The sequence below is a fragment of the Nerophis lumbriciformis genome, linkage group LG37, assembly GCF_033978685.3.
Source record: "Nerophis lumbriciformis linkage group LG37, RoL_Nlum_v2.1, whole genome shotgun sequence".
NCBI lineage: Eukaryota > Metazoa > Chordata > Actinopteri > Syngnathiformes > Syngnathidae > Nerophis > Nerophis lumbriciformis.
Window position 1 is genome coordinate 8,905,001 of NC_084584.2, and position 13,656 is coordinate 8,918,656.

The following is a 13,656-nucleotide window of genomic DNA, read 5'->3' on the forward strand; positions in this document are numbered from 1 at the left end:
TGTGTATCCGGTATCAAATTCTGGTTGTCCTCAAATTCCCTCCAGATAAATTATGACAAAACGGAAACTCTGATTATTTCTCCCGATAAAAAGATGATCCCTGATCAAGAACTCCCTTGGTGCTCTGGGTGTATCTGTTCAAAGCAGCCTCAGAAACCTTGGGCTTGTGTTCGATCAGTCTTTGGGCAAACTTTTGGCTCAGGGGGCTTTTGAAATTTGACAGACAGGCCGGGCAAGCACATGATGCATTTCAAAACATCACTATGTTATTTAGTCACTACAGTAATTACAACTTCTGTTCGCATCCACAGGAACCACATGGGTGAGCCTACTCTATACAGTATTTACAACCTTACTAGTGTTCACTTCACAGCCACAGATGGTTCATCTACTTATTGACATTATTTACACATTACTTTGTCTGTTTCAGTCACTATAGTAATTACAACTTGTGTTCACATCCACAGGAACCACATGGGTGAGCCTACTCTATACAGTATTAACAGCCTTACTAGTGTTCACTTCACAGCCACAGATGGTTCATCTACTTATTGACATTATTTATACATTATTTTGTCTTTCAGTCACTATGTTATTTAGTCACTACAGTAATTACAACATGTGTTCACATCCACAGGAACCACATGGGTGAGCCTACTCTATACAGTGTTTACAACCTTACTAGTGTTCACTTCACAGCCACAGATAGTTCATCTAGTTATTGACATTATTCACATGTTACTTTGTCTGTTTCAGTCACTGTGTTATTTAGTCACTACAGTAATTGAGTTCACATCCACAGGAACCACATGGGTTAGCCTACTCTATACAGTGTTTACAACCTTACTAGTGTTCACTTCACAGCCACAGATAGTTCATCTAGTTATTGACATTATTCACACATTACTTTGTTTCAGTCACTGTGTTATTTAGTCACTACAGTAATTACAACTTGTGTTCACATCCACAGGAACCACATGGGTTAGCCTACTCTATACAGTATTTACAACCTTACTAGTGTTCACTTCACAGCCACAGATAGTTTATCTAGTTATTGACATTATTCACACATTACTTTGTCTGTTTCAGTCACTATGTTATTTAGTCACTACAGTAATTGTGTTCACATCCACAGGAACCACATGGGTGAGCCTACTCTGTACAGTATTTACAACCTTACTAGTGTTCACTTCACAGCCACAGATGGTTAATCTAGTTATTGACATTATTTACACATTATTTTGTCTTTCAGTCACTATGTTATTTAATCACTACAGTAATTACAACTTGTGTCCACATCCACAGGAACCACATGGGTGAGCCTACTCTATACAGTATTTACAACCTTACTAGTGTTCACTTCACTACCACAGATGGTTCATCTAGTTATGGACATTATTTACACATTACTTTTGTCTGTTTCAGTCACTATGTTATTTAGTCATTACAGTAATTACAACTTGTGTTCACATCCACAGGAACCACATGGGTTAGCCTACTCTATACAGTATTTACAACCTTACTAGTGTTCACTTCACAGCCACAGATAGTTAATCTAGTTATTGACATTATTCACACATTACTTTGTCTGTTTCAGTCACATGTTATTTAGTCACTACAGTAATTGTGTTCACATCCACAGGAACCACATGGGTTAGCCTACTCTAAACAGTATTTACAACCTTACTAGTGTTCACTTCACAGCCACAGATAGTTAATCTAGTTATTGACATTATTCACACATTACTTTGTCCGTTTCAGTCACTATGTTATTTAGTCACTACAGTAATTGAGTTCACATCCACAGGAACCACATGGGTTAGCCTACTCTATACAGTATTTACAACCTTACTAGTGTTCACTTCACAGCCACAGATAGTTCATCTAGTTATTGACATTATTCACACATTACTTTGTTTCAGTCACTATGTTATTTAGTCACTACAGTAATTACAACTTGTGTTCACATCCACAGGAACCACATGGGTGAGCCTACTCCATAGAGTATTTACAACCTTACTAGTGTTCACTTCACAGCCACAGATAGTTTATCTAGTTATTTACATTATTCAGACATTACTTTGTCTGTTTCAGTCACTTTGTTATTTAGTCATTACAGTAATTGTGTTCACATCCACAGGAACCACATGGGTGAGCCTACCCTGTACAGTATTTACAACCTTGCTAGTGTTCACTTCACAGCCACAGATAGTTCATCTAGTTATTGACATTATTCACACGTTACTTTGTCTGTTTCAGTCACTATGTTATTTAGTCATTACAGTAATTACAACTTGTGTTCACATCCACAGGAACCACATGGGTTAGCCTACTCTGTACAGTATTTACAACCTTACTAGTGTTCACTTCACAGCCACAGATAGTTCATCTAGTTATTGACATTATTTACACATTACTTTGTTTGTTTCAGTCACTATGTTATTTAGTCACTACAGTAATTGTGTTCACATCCACAGGAACCACATGGGTTAGCCTACTCTATACAGTATTTACAACCTTACTAGTGTTCACTTCACAGCCACAGATGGTTCATCTACTTATTGACATTATTTACACATTATTTTGTCTTTCAGTCACTATGTTATTTAGTCACTACAGTAATTACAACTTGTGTTCACATCCACAGGAACCACATGGGTGAGCCTACTCTATACAGTATTTACAACCTTACTAGTGTTCACTTCACAGCCACAGATAGTTCATCTAGTTATTGACATTATTTACACATTACTTTGTTTGTTTCAGTCACTATGTTATTTAGTCACTACAGTAATTACAACTTGTGTTCACATCCACAGGAACCATATGGGGGAGCCTACTCTGTACAGTATTTACAACATTACTAGTGTTCACTTCACAGCCACAGATAGTTCATCTAGTTATTGACATTATTTACACATTACTTTGTCTGTTTCAGTCACTATGTTATTTAGTCACTACAGTAATTACAACTTGTGTTCACATCCACAGGAACCACATGGGTTAGCCTACTCTATACAGTATTTACAACCTTACTAGTGTTCACTTCACAGCCACAGATAGTTCATCTAGTTATTGACATTATTCACACATTACTTTGTTTGTTTCAGTCACTTTGTTATTTAGTCATTACAGTAATTGTGTTCACATCCACAGGAACCACATGGGTGAGTCTACTCTATACAGTATTTACAACCTTACTAGTGTTCACTTCACTACCATAGATGGTTCATCTAGTTATGGACATTATTTACACATTACTTTTGTCTGTTTCAGTCACTATGTTATTTAGTCATTACAGTAATTACAACTTGTGTTCACATCCACAGGAACCACATGGGTTAGCCTACTCTATACAGTATTTACAACCTTACTAGTGTTCACTTCACAGCCACAGATGGTTAATCTACTTATTGACATTATTTACACGTTATTTTGTCTTTCAGTCACTATGTTATTTAGTCACTACAGTAATTACAACTTGTGTTCACATCCACAGGAACCACATGGGTGAGCCTACTCTGTACAGTATTTACAACCTTACTAGTGTTCACTTCACAGCCACAGATAGTTCATCTAGTTATTGACATTATTTACACATTACTTTGTCTGTTTCAGTCACTATGTTATTTAGTCACTACAGTAATTACAACTTGTGTTCACATCCACAGGAACCACATGGGTGAGCCTACTCTGTACAGTATTTACAACCTTACTAGTGTTCACTTCACAGCCACAGATAGTTCATCTAGTTATTGACATTATTTACACATTACTTTGTCTGTTTCAGTCACTATGTTATTTAGTCACTACAGTAATTGTGTTCACATCCACAGGAACCACATGGGTGAGCCTAATCTATGCAGCATTTACAACCTTACTAGTGTTCACTTCACAGCCACAGATGGTTCATCTAGTTATTGACATTATTCAGACATTACTTTGTCTGTTTCAGTCACTATTTTATTTAGTCACTACAATAATGTGTTCACATCCACAGGAACCACATGGGTGAGAAACATTCTTTATGTTTTTATGACCTATCGCTGATTAGGGTGTTGTGTTTCCCCCCCTTCCAGTTTTCTTTGTTTTTTTTCTGGCCAGTGTCACCGTACCGCACGCCAGCGCCGGGGCTGACTTCCAGGCGGCGATCTGGAAGGGGTAATTCCAAGCCCCGATGCCGACGCACACCCCCAGAGGTTCCCTGCGCGTGTACGCGAACGATCCACCTGGCAACTGCACATGCTGACCTGCACAGGTAAAAAAAAACAACTGATATTCTTCCAATATGATGTGAAGGTGTCACACGCGTGCACCCACCAGCCAGACCGCAGGCCAGTCCAGCATAGTACTCCACACACAGTCTGCCAGAGTCCACGTCCAGGCGGGCCTCTGTGATGGACTTCCCGTTGTTGACCACTTCCATACGGGCGATGTCCTCTCTCCTGTTCTGTGCGTGCAAAACCAGTCAACAAAGCACACACATATTGTGATGATAACTTAGTCATTTCCATGATACCATACTTGTGAGACTGTTAGCATGCCAACCTTTTTTTTGCTAGTGTCTCTTATTTTAGGATGCTCACGTTTTATGCTACATTTTCTGCTACTTTCTACGTCTACACCAACAAATACTGCATTTTGGTATGTCTTCTTACCCATAGCTTCTTAACGTTAGCATGCTAGTATGCTAACATTAGCATGGCAACATTTCCGCCATAAAACTTTAGAGTCATATAACTTGGAATGTGAAACATGCTAACTGTTAGCCTGTTTACGTTAGCATGCCAACATTAAAGTGCTAGCTTTTTGAGTTAATTTTGCAACCATTTACCCTAGCGTCATATTACTCGGTATATGATACTTGTTAACTGTTAGCATGCTAATGTTAGCATGCTAGCATACTAACATTAACATGCTAACTTTTTAGCTCACTTTATGTTTTTTTTCTCTAATTCCGCAGCCATAAAACCTTAGAGTCATATAACTTGGAATGTGAAACATGCTAGCTGTTAGCCTGTTTATGTTAGCATGCCAACATTAAAGTACTAGTTTTTTTAGCTAATTTTGCAACCATTTACCCGATCGTCATATTACTCGGTATGTGATACTTGTTAACTGTTAGCATGCTAATGTTAGCATGCTAGCATACTAACATTAACATGCTAACTTTTTAGCTCACTTTATATTTGTTTTTCTCTAATTCCGCAGCCATAAAACCTTAGAGTCATATAACTTGGAATGTGAAACATGCTAACTGTTAGCCTGTTTACGTAAGCATGCTAGCATGCCAACATTAAAGTGCTAGCTTTATGAGCTAATTTTGCAACCATTTACCCTAGCGTCATATTACTCGGTATGTGACACTTGTTAACTGTTAGCATGCTAATGTTAGCATGCTAGCATACTAACATTAACATGCTAACTTTTTAGCTCACTTTATGTTTTTTTTCTCTAATTCCGCAGCCATAAAACCTTAGAGTCATATAACTTGGAATGTGAAACATGCTAACTGTTAGCCTGTTTACGTTAGCATGCTAGCATGCCAACATTAAAGTGCTAGCTTTTTGAGCTAATTTTGCAACCATTTACCCTAGCGTCATATTACTCGGTATGTGATACTTGTTAACTGTTAGCATGCTAATGTTAGCATGCTAGCATACTAACATTAACATGCTAACTTTTTAGCTCACTTTATGGTTTTTTTCTCTAATTCCGCAGCCATAAAACCTGAGAGTTATATAACTTGGAATGTGAAACATGCCAACTGTTAGCCTGTTTACATTAGCATGCTAGCATGCCAACATTAAAGTGCTAGTTTTTGAGCTAATTTTGCAACCATTTACCTTAGCGTCATATTACTCGGTGTGTGATACTTGTTAACTGTTAGCATCCTAATGTTAGCATGCTAGCATACTAACATTAACATGCTAACTTTTTAGCTCACTTTGTTTTTTTTCTCTAATTCCGCAGCCATAAAACCTTAGAGTCATATAACTTGGAATGTGAAACATGCTAACTGTTAGCCTGTTTATGTTAGCATGCCAACATTAAAGTACTAGTTTTCTAAGCTAATTTTGCAACCATTTACCCGAGCGTCATATTACTCTATATGTGATACTTGCAAACTGTTAGCATGCTAATGTTAGCATGCTAGCATACTAACATTAACATGCTAACTTTTTAGCTCACTTCATATTTGTTTTTCTCTAATTCCGCAGCCATAAAACCTTAGAGTCATATAACTTGGAATGTGAAACATGCTAACTGTTAACCTGTCTACGTTAGCATGCTAGCATGCCAACATTAAAGTGCTAGCTTTTTGAGCTAATTTTGCAACCATTTACCCTAGCGTCATATTACTCGGTATGTGATACTTGTTAACTGTTAGCATGCTAATGTTAGCATGCTAGCATACTAACATTAACATGCTAACTTTTTAGCTCACTTTATGTTTTTTTTCTCTAATTCCGCAGCCATAAAACCTTAGAGTCATATAACTTGGAATGTGAAACATGCTAGCTGTTAGCCTGTTTATGTTAGCATGCCAACATTAAAGTACTAGTTTTTTTAGCTAATTTTGCAACCATTTACCCGAGTGTCATATTACTCTGTGTGTAACACTTGTTAACTGTTAGCATGCTAATGTTAGCATGCTAGCATACTAACAATAACATGCTAACTTTTTAGCTCACTTTATATTTGTTTTTCTCTAATTCCGCAGCCATAAAACCTTAGAGTCATATAACTTGGAATGTGAAACATGCTAACTGTTAACCTGTTTACGTTAGCATGCTAGCATGCCAACATTAAAGTGCTAGCTTTTTGAGCTAATTTTGCAACCATTTACCCTAGCGTCATATTACTCGGTATGTGATACTTGTTAACTGTTAGCATGCTAATGTTAGCATGCTAGCATACTAACATTAACATGCTAACTTTTTAGCTCACTTTATGTTTTTTTTCTCTAATTCCACAGCCATAAAACCTTAGAGTCATATAACTTGGAATGTGAAACATGTTAACTGTTAGCCTGTTTACGTTAGCATGCCAACATTAAAGTACTAGTTTTTTTTAGCTAATTTTGCTAATTTTTAAAGTGCTAGCTTTTTGAGCTAATTTTGCAACCATTTACCCGAGCGTCATATTACTCGGTATGTGATACTTGTCAACTGTTAGCATGCTAATATTAGCATGCTAGCATACTAACATTTTTAGCTCACTTTATGTTTTTTTTCTCTAATTCCGCAGCCATAAAACCTTAGAGTCATATAACTTGGAATGTGAAACATGCTAACTGTTAGCCTGTTTACGTTAGCATGCTAGCATGCCAACATTAAAGTGCTAGCTTTTTGAGCTAATTTTGCAACCATTTACCCTAGTGTCATATTACTGGATATGTGATACTTGTTAACTGTTAGCATGCTAATGTTAGCATGCTAGCATACTAACATTAACATGCTAACTTTTTAGCTCACTTTATGTTTTTTTTCTCTAATTCCGCAGCCATAAAACCTTAGAGTCATATAACTTGGAATGTGAAACATGCTAGCTGTTAGCCTGTTTATGTTAGCATGCCAACATTAAAGTACTAGTTTTTTTAGCTAATTTTGCAACCATTTACCCTAGCGTCATATTACTCAGTGTGTGATACTTGTTAACTGTTAGCATCCTAATGTTAGCATGCTAGCATACTAACATTAACATGCTAACTTTTTAGCTCACTTTGGTTTTTTTCTCTAATTCCGCAGCCATAAAACCTTAGAGTCATATAACTTGGAATGTGAAACATGCTAACTGTTAGCCTGTTTATGTTAGCATGCCAACATTAAAGTACTAGTTTTCTAAGCTAATTTTGCAACCATTTACCCGAGCGTCATATTACTCTGTATGTGATACTTGCAAACTGTTAGCATGCTAATGTTAGCATGCTAGCATACTAACATTAACATGCTAACTTTTTAGCTCACTTGATATTTGTTTTTCTCTAATTCCGCAGCCATAAAACCTTAGAGTCATATAACTTGGAATGTGAAACATGCTAACTGTTATCCTGTTTACGTTAGCATGCTAGCATGCCAACATTAAAGTGCTAGCTTTTTGAGCTAATTTTGCAACCATTTACCCTAGTGTCATATTACTGGATATGTGATACTTGTTAACTGTTAGCATGCTAATGTTAGCATGCTAGCATACTAACATTAACATGCTAACTTTTTAGCTCACTTTGTTTTTTTTCTCTAATTCCGCAGCCATAAAACCTTAGAGTCATATAACTTGGAATGTGAAACATGCTAACTGTTAGCCTGTTTACATTAGCATGCTAGCATGCCAATATTAAAGTGCTAGTTTTTGAGCTATTTTTTCAACCATTTACCCTAGCGTCATATTATTCGGTGTGTGATACTTGTTAACTGTTTGCATGCTAATGTTAGCATGCTAGCATAATAACATTGACATGCTAACTTTTTAGCTCACTTTATGTTTGTTTTTCTCTAATTCCGCAGCCATAAAACCTTAGAATCCTATAACTTGGAATGTGAAACATGCTAACTGTTAGCCTGTTTACGTTAGCATGCTAGCATGCCAACATTAAAGTGCTAGCTTTTTGAGTTAATTTTGCAACCATTTACCCTAGCGTCATCTTACTTGGTATGTGACACTTGTTAACTGTTAGCATGCTAGCATACTAACATTAACATGCTAACTTTTTTAGCTCACTTTGTTGTTTTTTTCTCTAATTACACAGCCGTTTAATTTACTGTCATATAACTTGGTATGTGACACATGCTGACTGATAGAATGCTAACGTTAGCTTGCTAGCATGCTATAATTAGCATGCTAACTGTTTGAGCTAGTTTTGAAACTGTTTACCCCAGAGTCATACAACTTGGTACCTGACACTTGTTAACTGTTAGCATGCAAACGATAGCATGCTAGCAAGCTAACTTAGGCATGCCAACTTTTTCATCTAATTTTACACTTTTTTGTCTATTTCCGCAGCCATACACGTTACAGTCGTGTTACTTGAAATGTGAGACATGCTAACTGTTAGCATGCCATCGTTTGCACACATGCTAAGTGTTAGCATTTTAATGTGCGCACGGTAACGTTTTAGGCTAGCTCTGTAGCTCATTTTGTACAGTTACACCTAAAACTCATGGATTTGGACACTTGGCACCATCTTCAAAGCACGGTGGCTTCCGATGACCCCCGGTCAGAGGTCCAGGTCACAGATAGTAGGAAATTTTCTAGTTTTCCAATATTTCTAATAAGTGTTTTGGCCCATTTACAATGACAATAACAAAAAATATTGTTTTTCATGAGCTGTGGACTAGTATTGTATGTCTGGGTGTGGGTCCTGCTTTGGAAAAATTATTTTCCTTTCAGAGATCGCATTTAGTTCCCAGTAAAACATTCACATGTTGCACAATGAGATGTAAGCATGGGATCATGTGTACATTACTGCAACTTTGTTTGTAAAATATATATATGTATTAGTATTTCTTTAACATACATGTAATAACAGCATTTGAAGGTAACATCGCCCTCTCTCTCTTTTGATAATTTTGTTGTAGTTTCTCGTCCGTACGTCCAGCAAATGACTTTCAGAGATCGCATTTAGTTCCCATTAAAACATTCACATGTTGCACAATGAGATGTAAGCATGGGATCATGTGTACATTCCTGCAACTTTCTGCTTGTAAAATATATCTTTTTATGAGTATTTCTTTAACATAATAACAACATTTCATGATGAATATTTATAAATTAAGATTCTTAATAAATGACAGTGGAATAAGCACACATTTGAGTGGTAAATCATAGTGTAACCACCTGGAATGACACATTATGTGTGGTGTTGGAGTTGTCCCACTTTTTGCGTGGCTGTAAACGCATCAGTGACTAAGTCCCTTCTGTGCACTTAGCCAGTTGGTTTTGGTCTGGTTTGTACGGCGGAAAATGACCAGTTTGGCTTTTTCACCAATGTTTTGGTCATGTGTTTATAAAGAGTTCTGCTCAGTAAAGTCATCGATGCAATTCATGTCCTCCTTAAAGCGTCAGGACAGACGTTGCAATAATTGAAGAGTGACGCTCACCTCGATGATACGTGCCGCTTCTATCATGACCTTTGCCCTCTCCATCCCAGACATCTTACTCCAGGGGCCAAAGGCCGTCTTGGCCGCCTCCACGGCCTGGTCCACGTCTGAGGGCCCACATGGCTCCAGCCTGCACAGGACGCGCCCTGCACAAATATGGTAATGATCCTTATTTGTTCCCAGTCTTTCCACGATGAATGCATTTAATTGTGGTGGCCCGCCACAGTTAAATTGAACCTGATGGCCCTTAAGCACATTATAATATCACTGTCTGTGAACGCAGCTTGTTTTTGTCCCAACTCTGCGTCTTAACTCATTTTTTACACATCTGTTGGGAAATGACCACATTTCAATGTTAAATCAACCTCATCAAAAAGCATGTTGTTTCAACGTTGTGTCTGTATTGTAGAATATTGGTTGGGAAATGACCAAATTTCAATGGTCAAATCAACGTCAAAACCCAACTTTGATTAAACGTCGTCAAAAGTATGTTGTTTTAACGTTGTATTTGTGTTTGTAGCCAGCCAATCACAGGACACATATACAGTAGATAACTATTCACACCTATGCATAATTTAGAGCAGTGATTCTCAAACTATGGTACAGATATAAAATATTAAAACATAGTGGTACTGTTCAAAAATATTAAATATACTTGTTAAATAAAACCTCTTCCTTGTTTTAATGAATACTTAGTCCAACTACGCTACCGTATTTTAATGTTGGTCATTATGGTGGTACTTAATGAATACTTAGGTCTACTACACTACTGTATTTAATGTTGTCATTATGGTGGAACTTAATGAATACTTAGGTCTACTACACTACTGTATTTAATGTTGTCATTATGGTGGTACTTAATGAATACTTAGGTCTACTACACTACTGTATTTAATGTTGTCATTATGGTGGTACTTAATGAATACTTAGGTCTACTACACTACTGTATTTAATGTTGTCATTATGGTGGTACTTAATGAATACTTAGGTCTACTACACTACTGTATTTAATGTTGTCATTATGGTGGTACTTAATGAATACTTAGGTCTACTACACTACTGTATTTAATGTTGTCATTATGGTGGTACTTAATGAATACTTAGGTCTACTACACTACTGTATTTAATGTTGTCATTATGGTGGTACTTAATGAATACTTAGGTCTACTACACTACTGTATTTTAATGTTGTCATTATGATGGTACTTAATGAATACTTAGGTCTACTACACTTGTGTATTTTAATGTTGTCATTATGGTGGTACTTAATGAATACTTAGGTCTACTACACTTGTGTATTTTAATGTTGTCATTATTGTGGTACTTAATGAATACTTAGGTCTACTACACTTGTGTATTTAAATGTTGTCATTATGGTGGTACTTAATGAATACTTAGGTCTACTACACTTGTGTATTTTAATGTTGTCATTATGGTGTACTTAATGAATACTAAGGTCTACTACGCTACTGTATTTAATGTTGTCATTATGGTGTTTTCTGAGGTGGGTTTGAGATTTAGAGTCTCCCTAATATAACAACTATGGAGATTAAAGGGACCATGAAAAGTACACAAGGCCTTAAAAACTATTTTGTTTGTATTATATACAACTATGCCAAAATGGTCCTTATAGAATCCCCTTTAGGATGACATAATCAGTCTTTCACATAATGTGCACAATCTTTTTGACCCACTCTACTTTATAACAGTTAACTTGTAAAAAAAAAAAAAAAAAAGTCCCACTGACATTGGACTTTGGACCGGGTCTTGCAAAACACTTTTTTTTATCCAGTCTGTAGAATATTTGCCTGTGTCATTTTGGATCATCACCCGGTCAATCCCACACATACTCGCATGAATAAGGGAGAGTAAAACACGCACAAATGTGTTTGCGTGTTTTATGAGCTTGTCTAGATGTTTTTGGTTTCCACTCGTAAAAAAACGAAAAGTCCACACTTTGGCACTCCAATTGGCGATTAGAATTTATCCTCCTTCCAAAGCACACCAGCAAACCGCACATTAAGTAAATAGTATGTTTTTTCCTGCACCAAACAGACAATATGTTTGCCTGTTTTTATGAGCTTGTTTAGATGTTTTTGGTTTCCACTCGTAAAAAACAAAAAGTCCACTCTTTAGCACGCCAATTGGCGATTAAAATGTATCCTCTTTCCAAAGCACACCAGCAAATTGCACATTAAGTAAGTAGTATGTATTTGTCTATACCAAACATACAATGTGTTTGCCTGTTTTTATGAGCTTTTTTAGATGTGTTTGGTTTCCACTCATAAAAAACGAAAAGTCCACACTTTGGCACTCCAATTGGCAATTAAAATGCATCCTCCTTCCAAAGCACACCAACAAATTGCACATTAAGTAAGTAGTATGTATTTTTCTATACCAAACATACAATGTGTTTGCCTGTTTTTATGAGCTTGTTTAGATGTGTTTGGTTTCCACTCGTAAAAAACAAAAAGTCTACACTTTGGCACGCCAATTTGCAATTAAAATGTATCCTCCTTCCAAAGCACACCAGCAAACTGCACATTTAGTAAGTAGCCTAGTATGTTTCTTTGTACACCAAACAGACATACCTGTTGCAGGCTCGTATACGTTTTCCCCATTGCCCTTTTCTCTGCTCGTCCTCCTTTTTCCTCCCCAGAAGTTGAGCGGTGCAGTGACGTTCACGGTGCCCGAGGAGAGGCTCCGCACGGCCGCAGACCGTGAAGCAGCTGCGGGCTGTCGCAGGAGGAGCCCAGCGAGCGTCTGGAGCATTTTCTCTGTGAGTTGCGCCCAACTACTGTCAAAGCGCACAAACAGTCCCGGTGGGAACACGTTTTCTCCAACTAACGCTATCAAAAATAAAAACCGGGCATGTTTTACGTGACGTATTTGCACTTCCTGTTATCGATCATTTGTCATGCACGGCTTTCAGGTAACAACTTCTCGCAACATAAAAAACAGTGAAACACAAGTTGTTGTGTTTACGTTCTTGTTCTTTGGTTTTATGGCAGCTTACAACCGTAACTTTAAATGTACGTAAACAGACTATACCGACGTTCATTTAGCGACTACACAAAAAAAAAAATTATTCTGTTACATAAATATTATATTTTACCATCCTATTTTATAGTTCCTAAAAATACCCATTATTTCTACCTTATGAGTTTACGTTAGCCAGATTTTAACCGGGAGGCGGGACATATGACATACGTCACACAAAACGTAACCGCTGATTGGGTGATATTTTTATGACCAGGAAATAAGAAAACCAAATATAACTTTATGAAAAACAAATAATTCGACTCTGTTATTTAACCCAATGTCCTTCAAATGTTATATTTCACCACCCTATCTTATAGTTCCTAAAAATACTCTCAGAATTCCATTCTTCCTACCTTATGAGTTTTTACGTCAGCCAAATATTTTAACCGGGGGCGGGACATATGACATACGTCACACAAAACGTAACCGCTGATTGGGTGATATTTTTATGACCAGGAAATAAGAAAACCAAATATAACTTTATGAAAAACAAATAATTCGACTTTGTTATTCC

General features: G+C 36.9%; 1 protein-coding gene across 1 annotated transcript in view; it reads right to left on the minus strand.

Annotated features, from left to right (window-relative positions):
• The window catches only part of aldh9a1b (aldehyde dehydrogenase 9 family, member A1b), a 23,522-nt gene extending 10,271 nt beyond the window's left edge, over positions 1-13,251 (minus strand). Inside the window, exons 1-4 of the mRNA XM_061931192.2 lie at positions 12,692-13,251; positions 10,101-10,246; positions 4,321-4,450; positions 4,116-4,250 (exon numbers count right to left, since the gene is read on the minus strand). Of these exons, the coding sequence (XP_061787176.2) occupies positions 4,116-4,250; positions 4,321-4,450; positions 10,101-10,246; positions 12,692-12,872 (592 nt within the window). The 5' untranslated portion in view covers positions 12,873-13,251. The remainder of the gene's footprint in view (positions 1-4,115; positions 4,251-4,320; positions 4,451-10,100; positions 10,247-12,691) is intronic.
• Between the last annotated feature and the right edge of the window lie 405 nt (positions 13,252-13,656).